Source organism: Priceomyces carsonii (genome assembly GCF_900007245.1).
Source record: "Priceomyces carsonii strain CBS4050 genome assembly, scaffold: Debaryomyces_carsonii_scaffold_5, whole genome shotgun sequence".
NCBI lineage: Eukaryota > Fungi > Ascomycota > Pichiomycetes > Serinales > Debaryomycetaceae > Priceomyces > Priceomyces carsonii.
In genome coordinates this window covers 786947-813098 of record NW_026946678.1, presented here as the reverse complement: position 1 = coordinate 813098, position 26152 = coordinate 786947, and the positions used below count along the sequence as shown (strand labels likewise).

General features: G+C 37.6%; 17 protein-coding genes across 17 annotated transcripts in view; 2 read left to right on the top strand and 15 right to left on the bottom strand.

Annotated features, from left to right (window-relative positions):
• Window positions 1–245: 245 nt before the first annotated feature.
• On the bottom strand, window positions 246–1232 carry PRCAT00004751001 (uncharacterized protein; the record flags this gene model as incomplete). The annotated part of the gene is made up of 1 exon (XM_062954768.1): window positions 246–1232. The coding sequence occupies one exon, from the start codon at window positions 1230–1232 to the stop codon at window positions 246–248; it is 987 nt and encodes a 328-aa protein (XP_062811438.1).
• Window positions 1233–2000: 768 nt separating this feature from the next.
• Window positions 2001–2945, bottom strand: PRCAT00004750001 (acyl-CoA thioesterase; the record flags this gene model as incomplete). The annotated part of the gene is made up of 1 exon (XM_062954767.1): window positions 2001–2945. One exon carries the CDS (start codon window positions 2943–2945, stop codon window positions 2001–2003), a length of 945 nt encoding a protein of 314 aa, XP_062811437.1.
• Window positions 2946–3410: 465 nt separating this feature from the next.
• Window positions 3411–4388, bottom strand: PRCAT00004749001 (uncharacterized protein; the record flags this gene model as incomplete). The annotated part of the gene is made up of 1 exon (XM_062954766.1): window positions 3411–4388. The coding sequence occupies one exon, from the start codon at window positions 4386–4388 to the stop codon at window positions 3411–3413; it is 978 nt and encodes a 325-aa protein (XP_062811436.1).
• Window positions 4389–4928: 540 nt separating this feature from the next.
• PRCAT00004748001 (uncharacterized protein) lies at window positions 4929–6041 on the bottom strand (the record flags this gene model as incomplete). Its single annotated transcript, XM_062954764.1, has 1 exon — window positions 4929–6041. The coding sequence occupies one exon, from the start codon at window positions 6039–6041 to the stop codon at window positions 4929–4931; it is 1113 nt and encodes a 370-aa protein (XP_062811435.1).
• A 209-nt stretch (window positions 6042–6250) lies between these two features.
• Window positions 6251–8059, bottom strand: MLH3 (mismatch repair protein; the record flags this gene model as incomplete). The annotated part of the gene is made up of 1 exon (XM_062954763.1): window positions 6251–8059. One exon carries the CDS (start codon window positions 8057–8059, stop codon window positions 6251–6253), a length of 1809 nt encoding a protein of 602 aa, XP_062811434.1.
• A 139-nt stretch (window positions 8060–8198) lies between these two features.
• Window positions 8199–9710, top strand: PRCAT00004746001 (uncharacterized protein; the record flags this gene model as incomplete). The annotated part of the gene is made up of 2 exons (XM_062954762.1): window positions 8199–8261; window positions 8316–9710. The coding sequence occupies 2 exons, from the start codon at window positions 8199–8201 to the stop codon at window positions 9708–9710; spliced, it is 1458 nt and encodes a 485-aa protein (XP_062811433.1).
• A 17-nt stretch (window positions 9711–9727) lies between these two features.
• PRCAT00004745001 (thiamine transporter) lies at window positions 9728–10687 on the bottom strand (the record flags this gene model as incomplete). Its single annotated transcript, XM_062954761.1, has 2 exons — window positions 9728–10541; window positions 10593–10687. The coding sequence occupies 2 exons, from the start codon at window positions 10685–10687 to the stop codon at window positions 9728–9730; spliced, it is 909 nt and encodes a 302-aa protein (XP_062811432.1).
• A 195-nt stretch (window positions 10688–10882) lies between these two features.
• PRCAT00004744001 (uncharacterized protein) lies at window positions 10883–11995 on the bottom strand (the record flags this gene model as incomplete). The annotated part of the gene is made up of 1 exon (XM_062954760.1): window positions 10883–11995. The coding sequence occupies one exon, from the start codon at window positions 11993–11995 to the stop codon at window positions 10883–10885; it is 1113 nt and encodes a 370-aa protein (XP_062811431.1).
• Window positions 11996–12869: 874 nt separating this feature from the next.
• Window positions 12870–13931, bottom strand: PRCAT00004743001 (uncharacterized protein; the record flags this gene model as incomplete). The annotated part of the gene is made up of 1 exon (XM_062954759.1): window positions 12870–13931. The coding sequence occupies one exon, from the start codon at window positions 13929–13931 to the stop codon at window positions 12870–12872; it is 1062 nt and encodes a 353-aa protein (XP_062811430.1).
• A 152-nt stretch (window positions 13932–14083) lies between these two features.
• PRCAT00004742001 (Zn(II)2Cys6 transcription factor domain-containing protein) lies at window positions 14084–14941 on the bottom strand (the record flags this gene model as incomplete). Its single annotated transcript, XM_062954758.1, has 1 exon — window positions 14084–14941. One exon carries the CDS (start codon window positions 14939–14941, stop codon window positions 14084–14086), a length of 858 nt encoding a protein of 285 aa, XP_062811429.1.
• Window positions 14942–15140: 199 nt separating this feature from the next.
• On the bottom strand, window positions 15141–16199 carry GRE2 (Gre2p; the record flags this gene model as incomplete). The annotated part of the gene is made up of 1 exon (XM_062954757.1): window positions 15141–16199. One exon carries the CDS (start codon window positions 16197–16199, stop codon window positions 15141–15143), a length of 1059 nt encoding a protein of 352 aa, XP_062811428.1.
• Window positions 16200–16966: 767 nt separating this feature from the next.
• Window positions 16967–17479, bottom strand: PRCAT00004740001 (uncharacterized protein; the record flags this gene model as incomplete). Its single annotated transcript, XM_062954756.1, has 1 exon — window positions 16967–17479. The coding sequence occupies one exon, from the start codon at window positions 17477–17479 to the stop codon at window positions 16967–16969; it is 513 nt and encodes a 170-aa protein (XP_062811427.1).
• Window positions 17480–18801: 1322 nt separating this feature from the next.
• On the top strand, window positions 18802–22440 carry SPF1 (ion-transporting P-type ATPase; the record flags this gene model as incomplete). Its single annotated transcript, XM_062954755.1, has 1 exon — window positions 18802–22440. The coding sequence occupies one exon, from the start codon at window positions 18802–18804 to the stop codon at window positions 22438–22440; it is 3639 nt and encodes a 1212-aa protein (XP_062811426.1).
• Window positions 22441–22500: 60 nt separating this feature from the next.
• Window positions 22501–23280, bottom strand: PRCAT00004738001 (uncharacterized protein; the record flags this gene model as incomplete). The annotated part of the gene is made up of 1 exon (XM_062954753.1): window positions 22501–23280. One exon carries the CDS (start codon window positions 23278–23280, stop codon window positions 22501–22503), a length of 780 nt encoding a protein of 259 aa, XP_062811425.1.
• Window positions 23281–23711: 431 nt separating this feature from the next.
• On the bottom strand, window positions 23712–23903 carry PRCAT00004737001 (uncharacterized protein; the record flags this gene model as incomplete). Its single annotated transcript, XM_062954752.1, has 1 exon — window positions 23712–23903. One exon carries the CDS (start codon window positions 23901–23903, stop codon window positions 23712–23714), a length of 192 nt encoding a protein of 63 aa, XP_062811424.1.
• A 777-nt stretch (window positions 23904–24680) lies between these two features.
• On the bottom strand, window positions 24681–26039 carry PRCAT00004736001 (uncharacterized protein; the record flags this gene model as incomplete). Its single annotated transcript, XM_062954751.1, has 1 exon — window positions 24681–26039. The coding sequence occupies one exon, from the start codon at window positions 26037–26039 to the stop codon at window positions 24681–24683; it is 1359 nt and encodes a 452-aa protein (XP_062811423.1).
• An 86-nt stretch (window positions 26040–26125) lies between these two features.
• The window catches only part of VAS1 (valine--tRNA ligase), a gene marked incomplete at both ends in the record, with an annotated part of 1887 nt that continues 1860 nt past the window's right edge, over window positions 26126–26152 (bottom strand). Inside the window, one exon of the mRNA XM_062954750.1 lies at window positions 26126–26152. This exon is cut by the window's right edge and continues 1860 nt beyond it. Coding sequence (XP_062811422.1) covers window positions 26126–26152 — 27 coding nt within the window.

Genomic DNA, 26152 nt, shown 5'->3' with positions numbered 1-26152 from the left:
CTCCGAATTGATGACTCTATTAAAATAATCAATAAAAGTAATTAGAGATTTGACTGTATTTAAATTTGAGACCGTTGATATACAGACGATATTAGGTACATAAATTGCAATAATACTAACTAGGGAATAAATACGTCTAAAACCTTTAACTTATTGTCTTATATCAGCTAAGGAAGCCGTAGGATTACAAGGGATAAGTTTAAACGATAGATATCTTATAATTGTGTACGTTAAGTCTGTGCAACTTATAATTTTGCACCTTGCTCAAGTCCGTTTAACTTCACTAATCCCTCTTGGATAACCGTAGCAACCTGGACCCCTTTATCGTTATACATCTCACCTTCTACTAAAAGTCTATCGTTAGATAACCTCGGATATCTGAACGAAAACATCATCCATTTCCTTGGATCAAAATCCTCATCATGGAAGTAAATGGTGTGATCAAGAGAAACAGAGAAGTAATGAATCCCATGACGCAAATCAATGTGACGTAGTCTTAAAGCCCTTCCTAGACTGGCGAGGAAAACAGTGTCTGACAAGACAGCTAATCCAACATAGTTGTATGCATCATCATCATAAGAAATTTCCCCTTCTTCACCAAACTTGGTGTAAAAAGAGAGACTCCTTTCAGCTGGAGGTATAGATTCCTCCTCTTTTGTAGCATCTAAATCGACAAACTTTGGCGAAAACTTATGGTATACTTTGAGTTGATTAAATACCAGCGGAATCTCCTTCAATTTATTAACCGAGTCAGGAGTGAACCATTTATGGTATGGACTTTGGAAACCGAATGGCTTTTGTACTACACCTTCATCGTCATCATCGTCGTCATCATCACCCCTTTCTAGCTTCGCTTTGTAGTTCTCATACTCCATAGTGGCTCTTTTTAGTGAATTCTTTCTAGTCAACGAAACGTTAGCGTAGTACTTGATCTCATTACCTTGAGTCCCTGTAATGGTTCGGTTGCAAAAGTTCTTTCCATTGCTGATAATCTGAACCTTCCAAATTATCGGTTCTTTTGGACTCACGGGCTTAACAAAACTGGAATGTAGTGAATGGGGTCTAAACCCATCAGGAGATGACTTGATGGCTACCAAAACAGCTTGTGCAGCTATACTACCTCCATATACGCCCCTAGAAGCTTGCGAAGGCTTTGATAATGCAGAATTGCCCTTATACGTTAGTTCACCTATCTCTGTCACACCATAAGCTTTTTCAATATCATATGTCATTTCGCTTACTCTTCAATGAAAATAATGGGTACTAATCAAATTAGATAGTCTAACCCCACGCAATGTATTCAGCTTCTTCGAATATTTATGTATATTCCGTTAGTTGAAGACAAATGGAGCGGATCAGTATAATAAATAGAGTCGATATAAATAGAGGATGTTACTTTCTTAAGGAACACTCTCCACATGCAAATTCATGATTGAGATTTTGTTAGAACTCAAAAGTCATGTAAATAAACTACGAGCCGTTGTTTCAGACTTTGAAGCTACGATATGAGGTCAGGAGAGGGAATTGTTATATTACAGAGAAGGCTTGAGCCATATATGACTACTATGCCCCAAGAAACTTAGCTGTTCTATCGTGCGACTAAATAGCATTAGTGGAGCTTCCTCGGTACGACAAAAGGGACAAAAGGGCCGAATAAGAGAATAAGAACAAACCAAATGCTAGAATAAGGCAGTATTGGCAACAACAGTTCATCTGCTCTCGTAGTGGGCTTCAATCATTTCTTAATTGTGCTTCTATGTAGTTATGTTAATACAACCGAGGTCATATAAGAGCTCATATAAGAGTTTCGCAGATATCATCGAATAGGCATATTGGACATATTAGAGGCAACGAAGATATGAGTATAGCTATTGTAATAAATAATGTATTCGATCATATATATATCAGATAGTTAATAATAAATAATAAATCATGAATAGTATGAAGCTAGGAGAAGCAATTGAAGCTATGATTATATGAAATGATTTGATATGAAAGGTTCAGAGTTTTGCCTTGAGGTGTATATTATCACGAAAGAAAACCAAACCCTCCTGAACCATTGATGCTACCAATTTTCCTTCTTCAGTGTAATAGCTTCCTTGCATAAGGACTCTGTTGTTTGAAAATCTGGGAGAATTATACCTGCAAAACATCCACTTGGTTGGATCAAAAGAATCATCGTGAAAATATATAGAATGATCTAGGGATACTGAGAAGTATTGCACACTAGTAAGTCCCTCAGCTGGATTTGGGAAGTGTAGAATTCGACCCAATGTATTTAAAAAGAAAGAATCCGATATGACTCCGAATCCAGCATACTTGAGCTTAGTATTTTGCGGTAAATCGTTTAATCTTATCCAGAAAGATAAGTCTCTTTCAGCAGGGGACTTAGACAACTCATTAGGGTCCGGATTATGGAAACTTGGTGGGATGAAATGCTGTAAAGCTCCATTGAGGTGAGGGCTGACAACTAGGTTCTCTGGTTTATGCTCATGGAAATCCTTTGAAGGAGGACCTTGGAAATCGAGAGGATAAGGTGCACCATTACCTGCTTCATGTTCCTTAGCGGCGGCATCTCTTGAATTTTTGCGAGTCAAAGAAATCATTACCATGTACTTTAAAGTGCCTTTTTGGCTCACTCTTACCAACCTATTTGCAAAATTCTTACCATCGTTAATTCTTTCGACCTCGTACTGACAAACCAAGGTATCGTCTCCGGCCTTAACAAAGTATGAATGCATAGAATGAGGCGTGAATCCCTCAGGAACGGTTTCCATGGCTACGAGTAAAGCTTGGGCACAGAGAAAACCACCATAAACACCTCTAGCGCTAGCTTTGGGTTTCTGTAAAGGTACAAGTCCCTCGTATCTTAAGTCTCCTATCTTCTTTATTTCTAGCGCATCTTTCAACCATGACAGATCAACACTAACAGTCTCGACCGACATTTTAGATTCTTTACTTGTATTCGACACTATTCTTTAAATCGAAGATCTATTCGCTGAAGTGCTAATTATATTATCTTTCATATAAATATCACTATAGTAACGCTGTTACTAGATACTAGTATCAGTCTTTATCGATTATAGTGCAATGGATAGTCTAATCTATGAATCCATGAATCTTTCACTTCCTTTTACAACAAGAACTCATTATTCTATCTTATATTTATATACGATTACTTATCAGCCAAAGGTGAGACGTAAGCCGAGGCCCAAGAAATCCGCTGATACAAAAAAAAAAAAGAAAAGATATGCTCTAGCTGACAGCTCGGTAGGAGTTCTCGGTAGATGTTAAGCAAAGCGCGGCTGGACAGCGAAACCGATAGAGAAATGCGCGGAGGTATACCGAGAAATAGTCATGCCGATAGTGAGCATCGCGGTAAGAATAGTCACAAATTGATAATGCGTGTACTAAAGTCTTGCATCAGTAATACCTTCAAACAAATACGTGAGACCTTCTTGAACCACCGTGGCTACACATTTACCTTCTTTATTGAACAAATGTCCCCTTACTAGGGTTCGACTATTGGAGAGTCTCCTCATCTGATAAGCAAAGCAAAGCCAATCCTTTGTCATATCGAAATTGGCATGATCATTATCGTGGAAGTAGATGTGATGATCTAAAGACATGGCATTGTAGTGAAAGAGATGCAAAATATTAAGAGATCTTTCCATTAGCTTTCTAGCATCTTTCTCCTCATCAAATGATTCTACTGGACCATTTTCTGTAGGGTTCCAGGGAAGGTGCAACACCCTAGCCATCGTAGTCAAAAAAGCAGAATCTGTTAAATCAGCCATTCCGACATAGTGAGAACTTGGATTCTTGAAAGGCGACGGCTGATCAAGACCACTGAAGACCACTATCCATCTGTCCGCTGGCTCTTGGCTATTTTCTTCAGGAACCAAGCGAAAATCCTCAAATTCGGGTGAGTATGCGTTCCTAATGTAGTCAGTATGATGAACTACAGTTAGTTTGTCCATGTCAGGATATTTTATTTGTGCCTTGGGTATTGGAGGTTGTATTTCGAATGAACTTGAATTGTTACTCTTGACGAGAGACGCTATACAGTTGAATCTTACCTTGCCCTCTTGTATAACTTGAATCGATCTTTTAGCGAATCTTTCATCGTCATGCAACTTCAAAACTTTGTAGTGCATAGGTGTCTTGCCAGAGCCAGCCTTAACGAAATAAGCGTGAAATGAATGAGGAACAAAGTCTTCTGGAGCCGATTCAATTGCAACTAGGAGCGTTTGAGCAACCGTATGCCCTCCATATACACCTCTCGCTCCTATCATAGGAAGTCTGAGGGGGTATGCCCCCATGTAATTTTCCTCGTCTATCTTGATCACCCTAATAGCCTCCTCAAAGTCAGGAATCTTTTTCTTCATTTCGGAGAGAATTTAATCTAAAATTGAACTCTATTGGTCTTTTTTAATAAGTGGTATCTCTGTATGACGATCAAGTATAAAGTAGTAATTTGCACCAATTAAAAACTTCTAATCCAAACAGCTACAATCTGCTAAAAGCTCAAGATGTAGCTCGAGGATCTCACTATAGAAATAAGATTAGTTGGTGGTAGTATAGTTCCAACTTATATTTATTTTTCAAAAATTTCGACTATTCTTGGACCTTATCATATGCGACCCCCGCAAAAAGAAGGCATCCCCATTATTATCCAATTTACCAACAAATTATCAATTGACATTGTATTCAATATACTGATTGAACCCAAGCACCGAGATACAATTGTTTAATGTTCAGAAAGAGCTTTAAAGAATCATTAATTGACTACTTAAATGCTAAAGCGTGCTACATTTGAAGTCATGATATGACATATACATAGAAATCAAAACAAAGTCGAAAGCTGACCCATTCCACTTTCTGATTCATACAATTGATGTAGCTATAGAATAGTATACAAGAACCATTTATGAAGTCGCCTCGTCATAGTTGAACTCCATGTTAAATACACGTCGAAACTTATCTTGTAAATCAATATTATCCAATTCTAGGAGTGAAGCACTCGGGTATCCAGCTCGAGGACTTATCTTTTGGTTGTCATTCGGTTTGGTGTTTGAAACATCAACTGAAGTTCGAATCAATGCATCATGTGGAACACCAATCTTAGATACACCAGTGGGGTATTTAGGTACTTTTTGCATCTTTCCTTTAAAATTTCTTTGTCTCAATTCAATTTCTGCTTCTAAATCGTCATCACTAGTTTCCATGAGCTTGAGTCCGAGCAATGTCCTCTGTCTATTAGTCAATGGTAAGTCATAGCACTGATCACTTCCCTTTAATAATCTGTAGATTGTCTTGAAAAAAAAGATCCAAAAGGGTATCATGATCCAATTTGTGTCCTCTATATGGCGCCCTTCAGTATGAAAAATATAAGCTAATACTTTGGGAATCGGACGAATAAGCTTGTATATCAAATAAATTAATATTACACTTGCTAACCGATAGAATTCTTTAGTCTTGCTAGTTTGCCTACGAAGGGCTTCTTTGAAAATAGGGTTAATCCAATCGCTATCTGGATAATTGGAAATAGAATTTAAATCAGCCTCGTCAGCTTCGTCAGCTTCTTCATTTCCTTCATTAAATTCTATCTTGTTACGATCGAGCATTTGTTGGATGTTTTTCAAAGGAATCCTATTTTTTTGCCTATTCGAATACGCCTTGAAATTTGGTGGTAAAAACCTTTTTATCCCTTGCTGAAGGTCTTTAACGGTGGAGGATGAAGGTCTATAGTAGATAGGTTCTGATTGACGTGGTCCATTAGCCTCTAGTGTTTGTGACTTTTGTTTTTCGAGAGCTATCTTCGTCTGATGAAGTCTAAAAGACATTTCTTTCATGTCTAGCACTGGTGGCGCCTCTTTAGGCTCTTCAACATTTTCATACTTTGTTTCCTCCAATATATAATTTCCTATCTGATTAGATCTATTGGATAACTTCTTTAATGGCGTCTTATAAAACTTGACGGGCTCATTTTCTACCAAAGTCCGATCATTCGAATTCAAACCTTGTGATAGATGAGACATATGGATCTCAGCCTTGCCTTCTGTATTCTACCTTATTGATGTTTTTTTTGACTTAATGTTTGACAAAGTAAATCATCAAGTAAATCATGTGATCAAAGCTACATCACGAAAAGTCTAACTGCTAAGATTCTAAGAGCTACATCACAATCTATATACTAAGAAAATACAAGAAGCATTCAATAAAGCATACTAAGAGCACTTTATAATATTCAAGGAATATTTATTTCAGAATTGAGGTTGATCAAAGGCGTAATGGATGGTCGTCCGTGAGCACATTGAAAAGGAAATTTACATTTAGCTAATTGTGACATTAAGTAAGTCATCTCTTCGTAACTCAAAGTATCTCCGAACTTGACAGCTAATCTGCATGCACGAGAATTGATATGTTGGGTTAAAAAATTTGGCAAATGCATAATTAATGAAGACCAATGCCCGAAAGGTAACGTTTTCAGTTTAGATAGTTGTTCAAGATCATATAGGTAATCCAACAAAGATGCTTTCAAGGAATTGGCATCTTCGTTGGCCAAGAAAAATGGGAGGTGGGTAATTATCAACATATTATCTTTTGTCCAAAACGAAATTCCAAATTGTTCAAAACTTTTCTGAAATTGGACGAACAGTAAAGATTCTCTTGGTGACAATGGTAATTCCATGGTATGCTCAATTTTACGCCCCAACACAACGAAAGGGTCTCTTATTTGGTCGATTATGACTTCAAATAGCTCCTCGACTCTTATTCTTTCATCACAAGCATGTTGGTCAGCAACTAGTACGGTACCATCGCTCACAATTAATATGAACTTCTTATCAATTTGCCTTATTACCCTAAATTTATTAAAATCAGCCTTTGCCAATTGCAAAGACTCAACTTTTCGTACTTGAGGTTCCTCGATAAGGGATCTTGATAACGAATGGTTTACTCTTAGCTTCCTTGGCGATGTTTCACCGTCTCCAATCCTCTTATATTGCATGCTCGACTTTTTTGGCAGCAATTCTTCAAACTTGAAAAGAACTTGAGAAACCATTTTGGAAATGACGTTCTTATGATCACTCCCTACATGTTTATTTATCAAATCGATATCAGGCATGGCAAAAGTGAAATTCATCAAAAATACTGGAAATCTGTTACGTCTCTTTTTTGGCGACCCATATAATTCAAGCCTTGTTGACACTGGCTCATTAAGTAGTACAGAACATCTCTCATTAATGAATGTATACTGATAGGCAGATGACTGTGAAGGGAGATAACCAACTACTCCATGCAACTGATAATCGTTGTAGTCAGCAGAGATACATTCATAGCGTGGAAGTATTAAAAATCCATGTACATCTCTAATTATCGAAGCATACTTCTCATATATGCTTCCCGTGCATCCATCATGGTTACAAAACAAAGTAAGGTCTCCTCCAGACATAACAATATACACTTTTAATGATAACTCTGGCATCCTCACCAAAGTTTGAACTAACGATTCTCTAACTTCATCAAGCAACTTGCTATCTGGCACTCTTAAGATTTGCTTTCTTCTCACGGGAGTCGAGTGAAACAAATTCGTGGCCACCACAACTGTTCCACTCCGTCCAAGATCACCAATATCAAAAGCTCCCTTGGTTGAATGAAATGTATCAAACGGCTCAACTCCCTCATTAGATAAAACAAATGGCGAATTCTTTTCTGTTTTTGATATAATAGTGACTCTTGCTAATGAGCGTAAAGAATGCAATGCTTCACCTTTAAATCCAGCAGTTCTGATGCTGGTGTTTTCGCTAAGATACCCCAGCTTCGAAGTAAAATGTCTTTGTCCAACATCAGGTAGATCTTCAGAACCGATCCCAACTCCATTATCCTTTATCCAAATTCCTAATGATTGAAAATCTAATCTTACTGTAACTTTCGTTGCCAGTGCGTCTATTCCATTTAATATAAGCTCTTTCACCACTGAACCAAAACTATTTAAAGTTGTCTGAGCTTCTAGTCTATCAATAGTCAGTCTGCTAAGCTGCGAGATACTCAGCATTACTAGTCATCTTACTGAAGGTTGTCTTTATATCGAAAATACTTAAAGAAAGAGTATTCTAAAGTTTAACTGAACTTTATCTTTCCGCAAACTTTAATGTTAGGCAGTAATTATCACTAAACTGTTTATTTGTCACTAAATGCTGTCCTTAGTCATAGCAGAGAATGACAAAGACCGTAATAAATTATACAGCTCACGAAGGGTATGTTGCTTTGAATCAGACTTTTGAATATCTTCTAACAAGTATCTTTTTTAGGTTTATTGGGATGATGAAATACAACGGAACTTCGAGAAATTAGTAGAGGGATATACAAAAGAGTCAGGACCCGCTACTTTCTTCTCAGATATAGATTGGCGAAGTGTTGCCAGTCAATTGAACTTTGATGACATAGATTTTTTAAAGTGCAAAGCGGATAGCATATATGACTATAGGTTTAATTTGTTAGTGCTAGACAAAGATGCAAAGTTATCAAATTTGTTAAGTCAATGGCCAGTAAAGAATAGGCATTTATATCATGAGGTTGATCTAATGATCGAAAGATTAGATCTAAAGAATTTTAAAGAGCAGGAAAGTCCTCCGGGGGCCTCACAGGAGCCAACAGTTATTGAAGCTAAACCAGAACCACTGCCCCATCTACAAGAAGGAGCTCAACCCGAAGTAATAGAATTGAGACCTAAGCAAAGGAGATTGTCTCTAGATTTGATGCAGATGAAGGCGGAACATGGCGAATCTCGAAAAGGAGCCCTACAAGCAAGAAAATCTAGTTTCAGCAAACCAGCTCTAATTAGTACTACGAACGTTAATGTAATTACAAGAGCAGAGGCTAATCCAAAACCTACGAACTCAAAGATGAATTTAGAGTCACCAAAAAGAAGTATATTCAAAGATATGCTGAAGAAGTTGAAGTTGAGCCTCATTAAAAAGAACAGACAACAGCCCAAGATGCCCATTCCTCAAATAATTGTGGCACCTAGAAGACAGGAAAGTAGACTTCCTCTTAGTAACAATAATGGACCTTTTGAGCGTGGGAGTAGAGATGATGTACTTGAAGCAAGAAAACAGAAACGAGATGGCGAACTGCCTCTAATGAAGCAAAGCAGAAGGGCTTCACTAGTTGGTGAAAATCTTCCCTCATACATTAGAGAACAATTACAAAGAGCTGGAAGCGACACACCAGAGACTCCAACCGTCCCTGAAATATTGACAAATAGAGCTCAGAAGGTAACCAGACCAAAAGAAAAAGAAAAAACCAAACCATTGAGCCCCAATTCTAGCCTGGTGTATAGATCAAGGCTCCAAAATCTTCTTGCAACTTCTCAATCTTTGTACGCTCATAATAAAGATCTTGAAAGCATTAAATCAGGAAATATAGGGAGCAATGCTCACAGTTCAAATACGTCAGGATATGAAATCGAAGGCACCAACAAAAGCACGTCTGAGGAAGGCGATGAGGACAAAGAATACATACTGCCCACCCTGGTTACTAAACTATACGGAGCGGATGCAAATGAAGCTGATGGTGAACAGATATTACGCGACTTGGGAGATGACGATACATACTTCTTGAATGTCAATGATAGTTACGATGATCTAATTGAGGAGAATGGAGAAAATGACAATAACGATGATGACTATTTATTTGCAGCTTAGATGTCTATAAATATCCGCTAATCTAATTTCTTCTCTACATTGCGAATTCTTGCCAACGATAATTCGTAGAGATAAAGGGATATTGCGCTTGTAGGAGCTGTCTTCAAAATACTCACTCCGAAGCCCTTATAAAGTCCGAAGAGTCCTTCCTTTCTAAGAATGTCGATGCACAATTTCAGTGTCGATATTTTCTTATTGTCCTCCGTTACTGAATACATCTGTCCCCTCTTTCTCAATGTATCTAGAGGAAAAGTCAATGCCTTAGCGACAGCTCCAGCCATGAATCCACAGAGGCCCTCAACAAACGGAATCGTCACAACACTAGTTATATCTCTAGCAATCTCATACGTGACAAACATTAGACCCGTATAACTAGGTATTGAAAGTAAAGCAGGACGAATTCCAGCGAAAAAGCCAACTAGTCCTTCTTTATGAAATATTTCTTTCGTGATAAGAGACATCGACAAAAATTCTTTTGTAGAATTGGCAACTAGCCTTGTTCTTAGTAAATCAAACGGATAAGTGGTCAATGTACTAAAGAACCCCAGACCCAATCCTACTGTCATTGCGTGTAATGATTTAGGGAAATTTAGCTTATAAGACTCTTCAATTTCAGTTAATGTATTGTTAAGCACTGAATAAGATGTAAACTGACATGCCCCATACAAGATATACATTATTTCAGCTGGTACATTTCCCTTCCAAAGTGCTGATATTCCCTCATGTCTCAATAAATCAGTCAAAACCTTGACTACGCTATTTCTGTTCCGAAAAGTGTTCGGCTGTAGCTGTAATCTTATCTTGATTGTATCGAGCGGAGCAGTCACAGCTCTATTACGGTTAGTACCACACTTATTTAATCGTCATTTAATGGGAACTTACCTGGCTACACCACCTGAGATCGACCCAGCGATCAAAGCTTCGTACGCTGTTACGTGTGTGCCTCTTTTAAGGTGATCCTCTCTATTAGATACCATACATTAATCGCGTCCCTGAATTGCTAACGTTCATTCAACAGATTTCGTTTTTCGATGAGATCGCACGGCTTTATATCTACAATCATATCACCTGGTAAGGAATCATAAACTTTTGAATCTACATATAATCAGAGGAGCTATACTATGAATTGCTCACAGTTATAAGAAAGAAAGAAGCAAGTAGTAAGCTGGTCGCTAATATTCAGCCAAAACTTCCTTCAAAATATTAGGATACCATTTAGCAGCTACATCTTGATGTGACTTTATTCTATTCCTGAATACAGCAAATCCTACTGGGTTCTTTGAGGGATCTGGAGTAAATTGAAACCCAACATCTACGGCCCAATCCTTTATTTTCTTGTCTCTTTCTTCTTTAAGTTTCAAAATCTCAGGTGGGATATCTACCGCAGTCTTGTAGGAATCAAGATCTATTGTCAGGAAAAATGGGATGGATAATCTAGTACCCGAACCAGCTTTGGGCACAAGGACTCTGTGGATTGTTGCTTTACAGACACCTTGCGTTAACGCTTCAAGAGTCTGTCCCGCATTGACAACCAAAGCATCTTCAACATATGGGACGGTGATCCACTTGCCTTGAAAGTTTTGTACTTGTAATGAATCAGTATGATTAGTAGCCTGATAGATATAAGTCAAAAAATCAGAATCACGATGCGGACCACAACCTTGGCCCGTGCTTGGGGTATCTTCGTTGTGTTCTGACTTTTCGTTTGTTAGCTGCGAAGAATCAGGATACGCAATTAATTTCATCTTACACTGTTGAATAGGCTTAAAGTAGCGATCCAAAGCATCTGGTTGTAAGCCAATTGATTCACACACAAGCTTGCGAAATTCTTTGCTTAAAGCAAACATTTTGTCATGGTAGTTCAAGATAGTACTCTTAAACTGAGGTATATAGTTCTCATCAGGCCACAAATTTGGGCCTTCAATATTCTTATAGATAGGTTCATCGGGCCTGGGGGGTGGAAGTTCAGTTCCCAAGTCGATTTGTTCTCTCCAGTCTGTATGTTTGGCGGTGATCTCGTTGGCCAACTTAGTATACCCCAAGAAATGAGGAGAGTTGATCATCTCACATTCTCTCTTAACATGATCAGGAAGATTAAAAAATTCAACTGCTTGTTCCTTAATGGCTTTAAAGTCTTTCTCGTCTGGACCATAAATCTGGTAATTAGTCAACAACAAAAATCCAACATCAATCAATGCATGCCTAAGCTCTTCTAAAAACTGAGGCTTTGTAGCTGGATCTAAAGCCCGGTTCAAGTCAATCACAGGAATTTGTTGAAACGACATCACTAAACACTAAACGATTTTACAATCAACAGATCGTGACAAAGTCTCGGGGACTAATTGTCATTTTTATTTTATTATTTCACAACTTCATCATCAGGTATGACTAAAGCCACAGGTGTGCATATTTGAGGAACTTAAGGAAAAAGACATAAAGAGAGATAGAGGTGACAGAGAGATAGACAAACTTATGTGAACGACAAACATGACACAGGGTCTGAGAGATTCCCCTCTATTTTCTTGAAGTAAGCAGTGAAGAACAGTAAAATCTTGTGATGGGTTCCATTTGGTGTCTCATAAAGTGAAAATGCGGATTCATATTGTAAAATTGCACCCAAAACTGCTACAACAAACCTCAAGAATTATATGTATAATTTAGTCAATTGCTTCCCTTTTTCACTGATATTACAAAGTATGTTAGTACCATATATAGTGGACTAGATTTTGATTTGTAAAAAACTATCATCAAAACGAGACATTAGAGTCCACCAACCAGCTCTTTATTAAAACTGAAGGAGAAGCCTCGTATGTATCGAATAACATGTCTTTATTGCAAGGTGACGAAAGCTTAGCTTACTCCTCACATAAAAATTTGGTACGATCATAACTCAGAACAATCTAAGGTAATTTAGTGGGCGAGAAAAAGCGAGTTGATAATTAAGTCACTTTCTACGAATTAAAATAAGAGATTATAAAAAATAGCATTAAAAACATATTTACAAAGACTATTCTTGTATCTAGTGTGTTTTTTAGTGGCTTATGCTTCTAGGTTACAACAAAAACAAACATTACTGATAGACCTTATAATTCAACATTATTCCTTAAACAGCATTTGCATTAATACGTAAACTCATCATAGATATCCATGTCATATTACTCAGCCTCCAAAGTAATCGTCCCAAAGAAGTGGAAAGTCAGCTTGTACAAAATCAAAACTCAATGGTGAGATAGGTAGGTTAAGTGTCATTTCTTCTTGTTGAAAAATAGAAAAGTCGTATTTCCGAACAATATACGGAATAATATATACTTTCATCATATAGTGAGTTTTTCTGCAATAGTAATCAGATTCTTTTTTACCCAACTCTATGTATATTCTCCATAACTTTTCATTCAACAAAGTGATGATCTGATTCTCATTCATGACCTCTGAACTCACTCCGAGCCAAAAGATCAAAGAAGAACACGTTGACTTCTGAATGAAATTCATCAAGTCTAATCCAGAGATTATGCCATCATAGATTCTGAAATATATTGACACTATAATGAATATGCTTTTAAGCAACGCATGGAGAATAGACGATGCCACAGAACACCGTAAGACAGAGTCATCAGTCCTAGTCGATAGCTCTAATCCCAATTTAAGAATGGTCAAGCCATGCACAAAAGCCAGCATATCATGCTCTATCTTTAAGGCTTTGTCAGCCTCATCTTTCAAAATCAATGAAAGTTTAAAATGAGTTAAAAAAAGCTTGACTAATATATCAGCACGGAGTCTGAACTCCTCTATCTGTTCATTGACATCATAAGATCCATCTAATAATTCCTCGAAAGTCCTCATACTCCGCAATAGAAAATTATAGTCATCTATCAAGTTGTAGACAGCCTTTAGTGAAGCTTTCACCTCCAGCTTCTGTGACATCTGTATTAATGAATTCGTTACCTTTATTGTATATATTTTCAAAGAGAGTAATCTTATTGAAGATACTTCATTGATAGTTGATCGATCACCTTCAAGGTTAAGCAGAATTTCAAGCTCCTCCTTCGAAACCAAAGTAGTCATCCCAGCATCGAAGCATAAAGAAGAGCTTAAAAACAACACTGTAATCCAAAATTTTTTCCAATAAAATATCTCTGACCTATTCTTAAAACCCTTAAAATTATTGCACTCCGCGACTGCACCACGATATCTCATTACCTGGATAATAGTGGTTAGTTTCATCAAAATAAATCCTTCATTAAACCCTTCAGGGCAGTATCTTTTGTAAGTGATAAGAAGCAAATTGGCTCGAGCCACTTCCAAGCTCAATGGATCTGAAACCTCTAAACCCCTGATAATTTTGGAAGCAATATCAAAAAAATCACATGGGATATCTAGCTTTCAAATTGTTGTCCATTTGGAAAATTTACAATTGAAAGACTGCCTTTCTCATTGGTTTGTGGCAATGAGACAAAAGCACTTCTTAAGATTACGAGAAGTTCTGCTAGAAGTACGTAGTGTTTCCTCTTTTTAAGATTAAACTTGATGCTTTCGTCTGGACTTAATATTTTTCCTATTTCTAGAAGAAAGCTATCTTTGTCAAGAATTGAGGCACTTGAAGCTCCGTACTTGAAAAAACAATCCACTAAAGGAACAACAAGCGAGACCTTCGGAAATATTTTACGGGCCCTTTCCACTTCTGAAGCAATATTAATTTCTTTTAGTTGGTCACTATTCTTTATATCATCAGATTCGGGAGCTCGAGTTTGTGGAAACCGTGAACCTAAATATTCAACAAATAAGGTGCCCCAATATGTATCATTTAAAATAAGTGACATCATTGATGTCAGTCCCATACGAACGTAGTCACCTTTTTCGTATGTCATTAAATCAAAGTTTTCATAAAGATCTAACTTTAGGTCATTATCATTTACTTGAGCATCAATTCTTTTGGCCCTTTCTGACGTGTCTTTGGAAAATAGTTGTACCAAACTTGTCAAATTATTTATCTTCTCTTTGCTGGATTTCAACTCCTCCGACAAAGCAAGAGTCTCTGCCTCAGAAGCACTCAAGGTATGATCGTTTTTCAGCAATTGCCTCTCGTAAATACAAAGCTCAGTCTTCTTACTTTCAAAACAATTTTGACAAGGTAGGTTTCGATCACATTTCAACTTTCTCTTTCTACACAAGAAACATGATTTTGATACTCTCCTTCGAGTCTTTCGAGTGTGTGGATTAGAAATTGATGCCATCAATACCCATATTAGTCTTGGAAGAACAGTTCAAGATAACTACTTACAATCCTATCACTTTTGTGTTACAAATGATAAGAGTGTAATCACGTGCCAAGGATTGCTATTATTGTCTGTTGTTTAAAAGCTTAAATGGCAAAGTATTGCTTACTAGACTTGTCATTCCGTCGAAACAAGTTTCAGTAAAACATACATCATATTATATATCATAGGTTCTAACTACATATTCACTTGTATCAATTACGCTTTTTTCGGTCGAGATGGGCTCCCAATTGAACGTCAGCTGTGCTTTCTTTGAAGTTATGAATCTCTTGGTTGTTGAAGCAAGCAACAATCTCAATCTTGGAGAGAAAACAGACAAAAGCCAAAAAATCCAATAGGGAATCTCCCTGTTAGGAATATTTTTATTAAATTCAGCGGGTATTTTAAATCTGAATGTATCTGCAATATTCATCAAAGAGACAGCGTTCAGATATGAGCACAAAAGAAAGCGATTGTCTTTTGCTTTTGAATTTGTCATTGCCTGAATATGAATCTTGGCAACATCTCTAACGTCGACGGTCGAAAAGTACACTTTAAAGGCTCCTCTAGATAATGTGCCATCAATAATTGCTTTAATTATGGTGATAGATGTAGAAGCAACACCGTATCCTGGAATACAGGGTCCTAAAATAAAAGCTGGATTGAGAACACTTAATTCTAAGGCGGGCTGTGACCTCTTATTTTCCTCTGAAGAGATAAAGTCCCAGCAAGCTTTTTCTGATGCAATTTTTGAGAGAATGTAGATAGAGTCAATATTTTCCGAAACGGACCAGGAGTCATCATCTAGTAGCTTTTGCTCCTTGTGACCAAATGTTACCGTTCCTGCGCTACTTGTAAGAACGACACGCTTAACTTTATGTTTGTGGGCCAACTTTAAAACTCTTAAAGCACCATTTTTTGCAGTCTCGATCGCTATCTCCTTCGATAGAGTAGCAACATCCGAAAAGGGTGACGCAACGTGAAGTACAAAAGTACAACCAGAAATTGCGTCATTCCATCCTTCATCCAGATCTAAATTGGCCCTGAAGATAGTAAGCTTATTCGGGCTCTTGTTGTCACTCTTAGACACTATTTTGTCAAGAGCTTTAACTAAAGCCTCACCTTTATCTTCGTTGCGCACTGTCGTGCGAACTGTAAATCCATTTTCAAGCAATTGCAAAATACAATGGCTACCAACATAGCCGGTTCCCCCAGTGACTAAGACAGTTTGAGACATAATTCTTTCTGTTCATGTTATGAATTTCTGAGGTTAAGGTCACAATTTATATTATTTGTATTTTGCAGGAGATATGTCGGAGTAAGGAAAATGCACGTTTTGTTCCTTATGGCAACGGACTTTATGGATTTTCTCGATAATCACTTAAAACTCGGGTATGATGGAGATGGCCTGCATATAATATAACACAAAAGTATTGTTTTACTATTTGGCATTGATGCTATTACTATTTTTAACGGAATTAAATATTTCTTAGAGAGTGCCCTGTAAGGTCATATCATCTGGATTCTCAACGGGTTTTCCACTATGTACTCAGGCAACGCCAGTTTGAGCTTTCTCACTACTGCCATTTTGAAATAGATTGTATTGTCAAAAAGCTTAGGAGTTCTTCGAACATTAAAGCCAGTGATTTATCGATTGGGAATACACTGGAACCTTAAAATTGATGCTTGTGGTGGCTGCAATTTTGCTTTCAGAGGTATCACTGATGCACTTTAATTCATGTTCACAAATAGGAAGCGATATTACAAACTTGAAGATAATTTTGAGCTGTTGAGATATCCATTTCTTGAAATCTCCACGAAAAGACCCTATCTAGACCACTCTAGACCAAAAGTGACTGGCTATCTAGGCACCAGAAGCTCTCATGAGTGTAACCTTTGCACCTTAAGGGGAAGATTAAAGAAACTAACAGGCTTATATTTAGCTATTAAAGATACGAAAGATTAATTCTTCTATAATTTGAACTAGGATATAAAGTTAGGGACCTAAATACCTGATCCAAATGTTTCTCTCACTTCAGTAGAAACATTGACACCAACGAACTGCAATAACCTCTTTTTTCTTTCTTGAACTTGACCACTAGTCGCGATATCATAAAATCTTAAATAATTATTGACTGTTGGCCCTGTCATAGAATTTATTTGGTCCATGGAGTGCAACCTTTCAAGACCTTCATCAATAGGGAGCTTATTATCTTTGTTAGCTATGTCTTTGTAAGCCGACGGCGACTCAATTTCTCCCCCACGGCCCTTGAATTTGTTCTCTGCTCTCGCTGAGGAACTATTTTGTTGCCTCACTAAGTAGCGGATTTCTTGATTCATGTTATCGAACTTCTCAGCTGTTGCTCTCTCCATGTTATCGAACCGCTGATTAATCAATGCCATCAAATGATTTAATGCATCATTACCCAAATCGACAGGAGCTGTTCCTCTATAACGCCCCTCCGAAGATAGTGTAAGATGACCGTTGATTCTTTGAACATTTTCTTTTATATCCATAGTTGATGTCCTAAGACGCTTAACTTGTGGGCTACTTCCAAGTTCTACTTCATTGAAACCTTGTTCAACTTGTCCAAGGAATCTTTTAGAGATCTTAAGTTCATTCTCGCTCCCTTCTATTTTTGTTTTGAAATAAAACAGTTTTGCCACGTCCACACCTTTTTCAGTGAACCATTCAGTAACCTCTCGCGGTCCTTCTAACCCGTCTGGCACAATCACGGTAACATCATCTGCAACTTGATTTGAAAGATCTTCCATTTTTAAATGATGTGAGAGATAGAAGGTTGTTGGTCTTGAAATATCAGGCTATTTACGAGGAAACACTAATAAAACTCTACTGTCACAACGTGTAGAAGATCAGCCTTATAAGTAATTACAGTAAGAGAGTGCTGCAAAAAACACCATGAAACAGTGCTGCAAAGTATAATAATTCCACTCAGAAAATTGAATACTTATTTATCATGGACTTTGCTAAGGATAGGGCATAATTCTATTGATATTAGTAAATGGAAACCTTAGAAGAACATCGCATCGCCTTCCCATCTTAGCAAAAATAGTCTGTTTGACTGTTCAACTCCTTTTTTTTTCTCCTCATGTATCAAGGAACGAATATCGGTTTCAGTGGCACACGAAAGCTAAAAGTACTCTTGAAGCTCCATTCACTTCTTTCACCGAATAGTCAAGTTTGTCAGAGCAAGGATGCTCATATGTGAATACTTTGCTTGATATCTACATAAGCTACCTAGGAAAAGGACTTTTTTAACGCCATCAATTGGCAAACACCTATATTTTCTCTGGTTTGTATAAAAAATTTGTCCATTTACAAGCCTTTTTCTCCCTATTTTTGGAATTTTGAAAACAGAAAAAACAATCTACGTCAATAACATGACTCTAACAGCTCTCGTGACTTCCAAAAGGTTTCATTGGAATTAAACCATCCATTGGAGCCTTTGATATTTGATCTGTGGTGAGAGAAACCCAAAACATACACGTTATATAAGCCGTCTACTTTGAGAAGGAATCTGCTGTAATTTCTCAAAAAATGTCCATTGGAGACCCAGAAAACTGTCACCGCATACTTGACGAGATCATGTAATGATATAGAGCTTAGAATGGTTAATTTCCATAAACTGTTTTACTTGTAGAGACATTCTTCTGTTTTATCTGATTTTTATCGTAAAACTAGACCGAGAGCCGTTTTGCCACATAGGCGTGAGATCGATTTACGGAAATTATGAAAAAAAAAACTTAAGATTTTCTTCGATATATCAGATAAAATACTTTAGAGAGTATATATTTGGTTCAGAGCGTCAGTATTGAACATGTCAGATCTAGTTCAAAATCCTTCAGTGAAGGATGCTGTATTGCTAAATCCTAGGGCTATATTTAGTCGGCCGTATGTTTGGCCTTTCGTTATCTTGTACTCGATATTTTTTCAGATTTATTATAATCAATACGACGAGTATATTAGGGGACCAGAATGGACATTTGTGTATCTTATGACAATCGTGTCATTGAATATGTTAGTATGGTTGATGCCTTATTGGAATCTTGATATCAATGCCAAGTTTAACTACATCAGTGCCAACAAGGTCGAAGAAGCTACGTATATCAAAGTTGAGCCAGCAGCGAATTCTGGTATCGGTGAAATTTGTAAAATCATAAGAGAGAAGTTTCCGGATGGGAAGAGCCAAGTCAGTTTTCTGTTTCAAAAGCGTAAGCACTTGTTCAATGAAAAGTTACAGAAATTTTCACCGCCTGAATTTTTGTTTGATCAGCCTCCCCCGTTGTCTGTATATCAATACAGCAAGGGTCTTAGCGGTGATTTAGGAAAACTTGAAAGAGAATACGGCAAGAATATCTTTGACATTCCAGTTCCTACGTTTTTAGAGCTTTTCAAAGAACATGCAGTTGCACCTTTCTTTGTTTTTCAAGTCTTCTGTATTTCTTTGTACTTGATGGATGATCAATGGTACTACTCCTTATTCTCCTTATTTATGTTGGTCTCTTTTGAAATGACAACCGTCTTTCAAAGAAGAAACACTATGGCTGAATTTCAGACTATGGGTATCAAGCCTTATCCAATTTATGCTCATAGAAATGGTAAATGGGAACAGGTACAAACGAATGAATTATTACCTTCTGATCTTGTCTCTATTACAAGAACTCACGAAGAGTTAGCTATTCCCTGTGATCTAATTTTGGTAGATGGCTCTGCTATTGTTAACGAAGCAATGCTTACAGGAGAATCGACTCCACTCTTGAAAGAATCGATCAAACTCAGACCCAAAGATGACATTGTCCAAGCTGAGGGCTTTGATAAAAATTCGATTTTACACGGTGGTACCAATGTGATGCAAGTAACAAAGCCAACAAATCCTACTGTTTCTTTGGCCCCAGATGAAGGAGCTTTGGCAGTTGTTACTAAGACTGGATTTGAAACTTCTCAAGGTTCTTTGGTTCGTACTATGATCTTTTCCAGTGAAAAAGTATCTGTCGATAATAAGGAAGCTTTTTTCTTCATTTTCTTTTTATTGATTTTCGCTATTGCTGCTTCTTGGTATGTGTGGGTAGAAGGTACTAGGATGGGTAGGATTCAGTCTAAATTAATATTGGATTGTATCATTGTGATAACCTCTGTTGTGCCTCCAGAATTGCCTATGGAATTGACTATGGCTGTCAACTCATCCTTGAGTGCTTTGGTTAAGTTTCACGTCTTTTGCACCGAGCCATTTAGAATCCCTTTGGCCGGAAGAATTGATGCCTGTTGCTTTGATAAGACAGGAACATTGACGGCTGAAGATTTAGTGTTTGAGGGTTTAGCAGGATTCAAAGATGATGACTCAACCCATGTGTACACTTGTGAAGATGCACCAGAGACTACGTCTTACGTCCTTGGATCTGCCCATGCCTTAGTAAAGTTGGATGATGGTGAAATAGTTGGTGATTCAATGGAACAGGCTACCTTAAAGGCAGCACACTGGGAAGTAGGTGCTAAAGACACCGTGCAGAGAACTAAGGCTAACGGTAAAACTGAAAAGATTAAAATATTGCGTCGTTTCCAATTCTCTTCGTCATTGAAGAGATCATCTGCCATCACCTCAATCAACACCTTGCAGGGTAAGAACTTTGTAGCAGTTAAAGGTGCTCCTGAAACGATCCGTTCAATGTTGACTGATGCTCCAAATAGTTATGAAGATACCTATAAGTCTTTCACAAGATCAGGTTCTCGTGTTTTGGCTCTTGCCTATAAGACAATTGATACAAATGTCAATGTGACGAAGATCAAGAGGGAAGACGTTGAATCTGATTTGAAATTTGCTGGTTTTATTATTTTTCATTGTCCGTTGAAAGATGACGCTATTGAAACCATTAAAATGTTGAATGAGTCTTCTCATCGCTGTATCATGATCACTGGTGATAATCCATTGACCGCTTGCCATGTCGCATCTGAAGTTGCAATTACTGAGAAGGATGTTTTAATTTTAGATGCTCCCGAAGAACATCATGACATATCTCACGGTGAGGACTTAGTCTGGAGAAATATTCATGATACTAAGATCATCCCGTTTAAGTCCACTGATAAGATTGACACCGAATTGTTCAAGGAACATGATATTTGTATCACTGGTTACGCTTTGAATTTCTTATCTGAACACTACCAGATATTAGATTTGATTAAACATACTTGGGTCTATGCCAGAGTGTCTCCTCCTCAAAAGGAATTTATTTTGGCTACTTTGAAAAACGCTGGTTACAGGACTTTGATGTGTGGAGATGGTACTAATGATGTCGGTGCTTTGAAGCAAGCTCATATAGGAGTTGCGCTTTTAAATGGTACTGAAGAAGGAATGAAGAAGATTGCCGAGAATAAGAAGATTGAAGCACTGAAGAAAATCTACGAAAAGCAAGCTCAAATTCTTGTTAATTGGGGTAAACCACCACCACCGGTACCAGCTCTTATCGCTCACTTGTACCCACCAGGACGTAGCAATCCTCACTATTTGAAAGCAATGGAAAAGAAGGGTGTCACTATCACTAAGGAAATGAAAGTTGCAGTCGAAGTTGCAGAAACTAGCGGAAGCCAAGTTCTTTTCACCAAAACTGAAGGTGGAAACCAATCGGGCCTTGCTGATTCAATCATGGGAGCCTTAGGCGAAGCTGAAAGTGAAGATGAAGTACCAGTCTTGAAATTAGGTGATGCCTCTGTCGCTGCACCCTTTACTTCCAAGTTGACAAACGTCTCTTCAGTGACTCACATTATCCGTCAAGGTCGTTGTGCTTTAGTTTCAACTGTGCAGATGTATAAGATCTTGGCATTGAATTGTTTAATTTCAGCATACTCATTGTCAGTTCTTTTCTTAGCGGGTATCAAATTTGGTGATGGACAGGCAACTGTTTCAGGTATCTTATTATCTGCTTGTTTCTTATCGATTTCCCGTGGCCGTCCCTTAGAGAAGCTCTCTAAGCAAAGACCTCAAGATGGTATTTTCAGTATCTATATCATGGGATCCATTTTAGGTCAATTTGCAATTCATATTGTAACATTAATTTACATTACCCGGGAAATCTATATTTTAGAACCAAGAGAGCCACAAATTGACTTAGAGAAGGAATTTTCTCCTTCGTTATTGAACACTGGTATGTTCTTGTTGCAGTTGGCGCAGCAAGTCTCGACATTTGCCGTTAACTACCAAGGCGAACCGTTTAGGGAAAGAATTTCTAGTAATAAAGGTATGTACTACGGGTTATTAGGAGTTGCAGCCTTGGCATTAGCAGGCTCCACCGAATTTATGCCTGAGTTAAATGAAGCAATGAAATTTGTTCCGATGACAAAGATATTCAAGACCAAATTAACGGGCTGTATCTTATTAGATTTAGGTGGAACTTGGCTAGTCGAAAACGTATTGAAATACTTTTTCATGAGGTCTGCTCCAGCCGATATAGCTGCTAGGGACTAATAGAGGTCGCATTTATTGGACAATTTTCTCTGAATTTTTATTTAAAAACTTATGGCTTCATTAGTTTAACTTAAGCAAATCACTTTCTCTATCTAGCTTACTGATTTTTAATACAAAGTCACTGCTTATTTTCACCAAAGAAACACTGGTTAATCGGGTTTCTATTATTCTCAAAATATCTAAAATATCTTCTTGGCTGATTGGATTTGATAGACTATCACCAATTGTTTCGCTAAGTGATGTAATTGAATACGCTTTTCGCTTCTGCTGAATATGAGTCTGATATATGATGTCGTAAACTGATCTTAATTTGCTCTTCAAAAAATTATTGTGCTTTGTCTCTGGTTCTTCTTCGTCTTGAGCTTCTCTCTTAAGCATCTCTTTCAACTTAATTCTATCAAGAAGCGTTAGCCCTTTTTGATTGGCTTGCTGCAATCGTTCGTCTTTAGGTTTAAACTTAAACTTAGAGCTATCGTTCTTTATAATTTTGGTCTTGGGTAGTTTCGTCAGCTTTCCAGATGTAACTTTCACTAATTCTGCTAAAACAGGCACGGCAGTCAAGTTGCTCTGTTCCAATCTTGCAAGGAATTGACCTCTTTGTAGCGTAGCCTTAGATATGCGAATAGATCCAGTCTTCCCTGGTCTCGTAAGATTAAAGGCTTTTTCATCTACTGCCATTAGCTTAAGGAAGTCATCAACAGTCACTTTTTTTTTCAACAAGTTGGTACAAGAGTCTAATATTACCTCTAAAGGAGGATTCGCCGTATGACTGGCGAAATACAAGTTTATGCTATTGTCAATGGTATCATATAACTTCAAAATATATGCCTTGTCTGGCATGGGATTATAAGCCAGTAAATGTGAATAATTTAATACTAATTATTAAAAGAAAGATGTCCGATATCGAGATAACCAAAAATATTCAAATAGCAATGTCTTGCAAAGTGTAAAGGAACTTGAATAACTATACAACAACGTATGAATCTACGAAAAAAATGATGGAATCATAAGTTAGATGGTTACTCGGATAGGATACAATGATCTAAAACACTCAATTCCCAGCCTAATACCAGATACCAGATACCAGAAGAAATACTAATATCTACTAATATCTAGTCTTTTTTTTTGACAAATACCAATCTTTGCTGATAGAAATACTTTGGAATCATATTTTAAACACTACACTCATTGAATAAGCTTCAATTCGCTATATCAAAAATTTAATGATCGTCTCATATAATAAGCTATAAATCTAATCTGGACTACTAAAATCACTTCTTAGAATCCTCCTTCTTTCCAAAGGATTCGTAGGCTGCCTTGGCCTTTTCGGTGGTAGTACCTTCCTTCTTGTTGTAGGCATCGTAAGCTTCCTTAGCTTCGTCAGTGTACTGCTTGTAGTCGACGTTTCCGTCCTTGTCAGTAACGTAACTCTTTCCCTTGTTCACTAAATCGTCTAAACCCATTTTAACTAAATATTAACTAAGTAACTTCAATTGATTATTCTTTACTATACTGAAGTCAATATCTGGCATATATCCTACCAGAGAGGCTACCAACGGGTATTTATAGTGACGCCGAATAGTTGAACTGGAATTGGTTATAGAACTACTGATATTATATGGGTCCCGTCTTATCAAATACCAGCCACGATGGGGCATTCGCTCCCAACACAGAAACAATAATAGTGTATATTGATTCGATAATGTCACCTGAAATAGACAGATTCTAATCTAGATTGACGGGGCATGTCGAACACCGGATGGGTAAATTGCTGAGCCGCACCAGCTGCCAGACTATAGATCCACGAATTTACCGAAGATTACTGAGGATACTAAGGGTACTGTGGCATTAACACCGCGGGAATAACAGGAATCGTAGTGGCTCGTTTCAGTATTTCTAGTGAGGGGTGGCCCTTAATAGCATGCACATGGTGTTCCCAACTAGGATATCAATATTCCTATATATTCCCCTATACAATGTGCAGGTCTTCATGTGAATAGCTGATTGAATATTGGCACACTTGCAAGGTCCAAGATGAGGTTCGATGTTACTATTATTTGATAGACAAGGCGATAGAGAGGTAGCCACGGTTCGAAAAATCAGTAAACGTAGATGCATTGAGGAGTACGTACGTACGTACGTACGTACGAGATACTGGTGTGAAATACAGAGGAGCTTCTAACAATTGAATTAAGTTAAACTAAATACACTAGAATTCTAGATACAAAGAAGATTCTACATTAAAGTTTCAAGTTCTCAAGAATGGAGATAGTTTGTTCGTAACCTTCAATCTCAGCCTTGTATTTCTCGAGCTTCTTAAATGTAGAAACCTTAGCTTGTTCGTTGGTCTTTTCGGTGAACTTACTTATGGACTCATTAGCTTTGGATTCAAGTTCTTTAACGTTACTCATCTTCTTGTTGACCTTGGCAATTTCTGCTTCTAAGTCAACATGTCCCTTGACCAAAACATGAACGGTACATTCAGGAGTAATCACTTGTAATGCACATCCTGATGGCACATCCTTTGCGTTATCAACGACCGTAATTTTCTCGACACCTTTTATCAAGGAAACGATTGAGTCCTGTTGCTGATTAGCGATGTTAAATATACCCTTATCAGTAGCCTCAACATAAACTTGCCCATTTTTCAAAATATTGTATTGCGACAATAATGACCTAGCACCCTTTGTGATTTCTAACACCAATTCATAAGCACTATGAGCCTGAGGATCATCAAACTCTTCGATATACGGCGGATACATTGTCTTAGATATGGTCTCTGCGGTTTCTGTTGATCTGCGTGGAAGTCTCTGGAACATTTCCTCTGTGACGAATGGCATGTATGGGTGAATCAATTTCAAAGCTGAGTCAATACAGGTATATAATGTGTCTTTTGCAGACTTCTGCTGTTCAGGGGTACCATCTTGAATTAAAGTCTTCGAGTTCTCTATGTAAACATCACAAAGATCAAACCAAAACCTGTAAATAGCGTTGGTTGATTCACCAAATTCACGATTATCAATACAATCGGCTGCTTCCTTAGAAGCATGCGTTAATTTGTGTAACACCCATTTTTCTACTAAGGATTCATTTCCAGATTTTGCTGATGTTGAAGGAGGGACATAGTCGTCACCTAATCTACCCAAAGCAAATTTTGTGGCTTGGTAAATCTTGTTACAGAATTTACGGTACCCCTCGACTCTCAAAATATCTAAGTTGATGTCCCTACCACCAGTAGAGTATGCACATAAAGCAAATCTTAAAGCATCAGTTCCACACTCTGGAATACCATTTGGATAAGACAATTTTTGACCTTCTGTCGCTTTCACTAATTCCTTAGGATCTAAGTTACCGGTTTTCAACTTATCGTGCAAGCCTTGCAAAGGAATTCCAGTTATGACATCAAGTGGATCGATAACATTGCCTAGAGATTTAGACATTTTACGTCCTTGAGCATCACGAACTAAGGAATGACAAAAGACTTCTTTGAAAGGAGCCTTTCCAGTCAATTTAATACCCAACAAGATCATTCTTGTAACCCAGAAGAACAAAATATCCCATCCAGTCTCTAAAATGGTGACAGGATAAAACATCTCCATGTCCTTGGTCTTATGTGGCCAACCCAAAGTAGAAAATGGCCATAAACCAGAAGAGAACCAAGTATCCAAAACATCCTCATCCTGCTCTAATGTAATGTTCTTATTGGGGAACT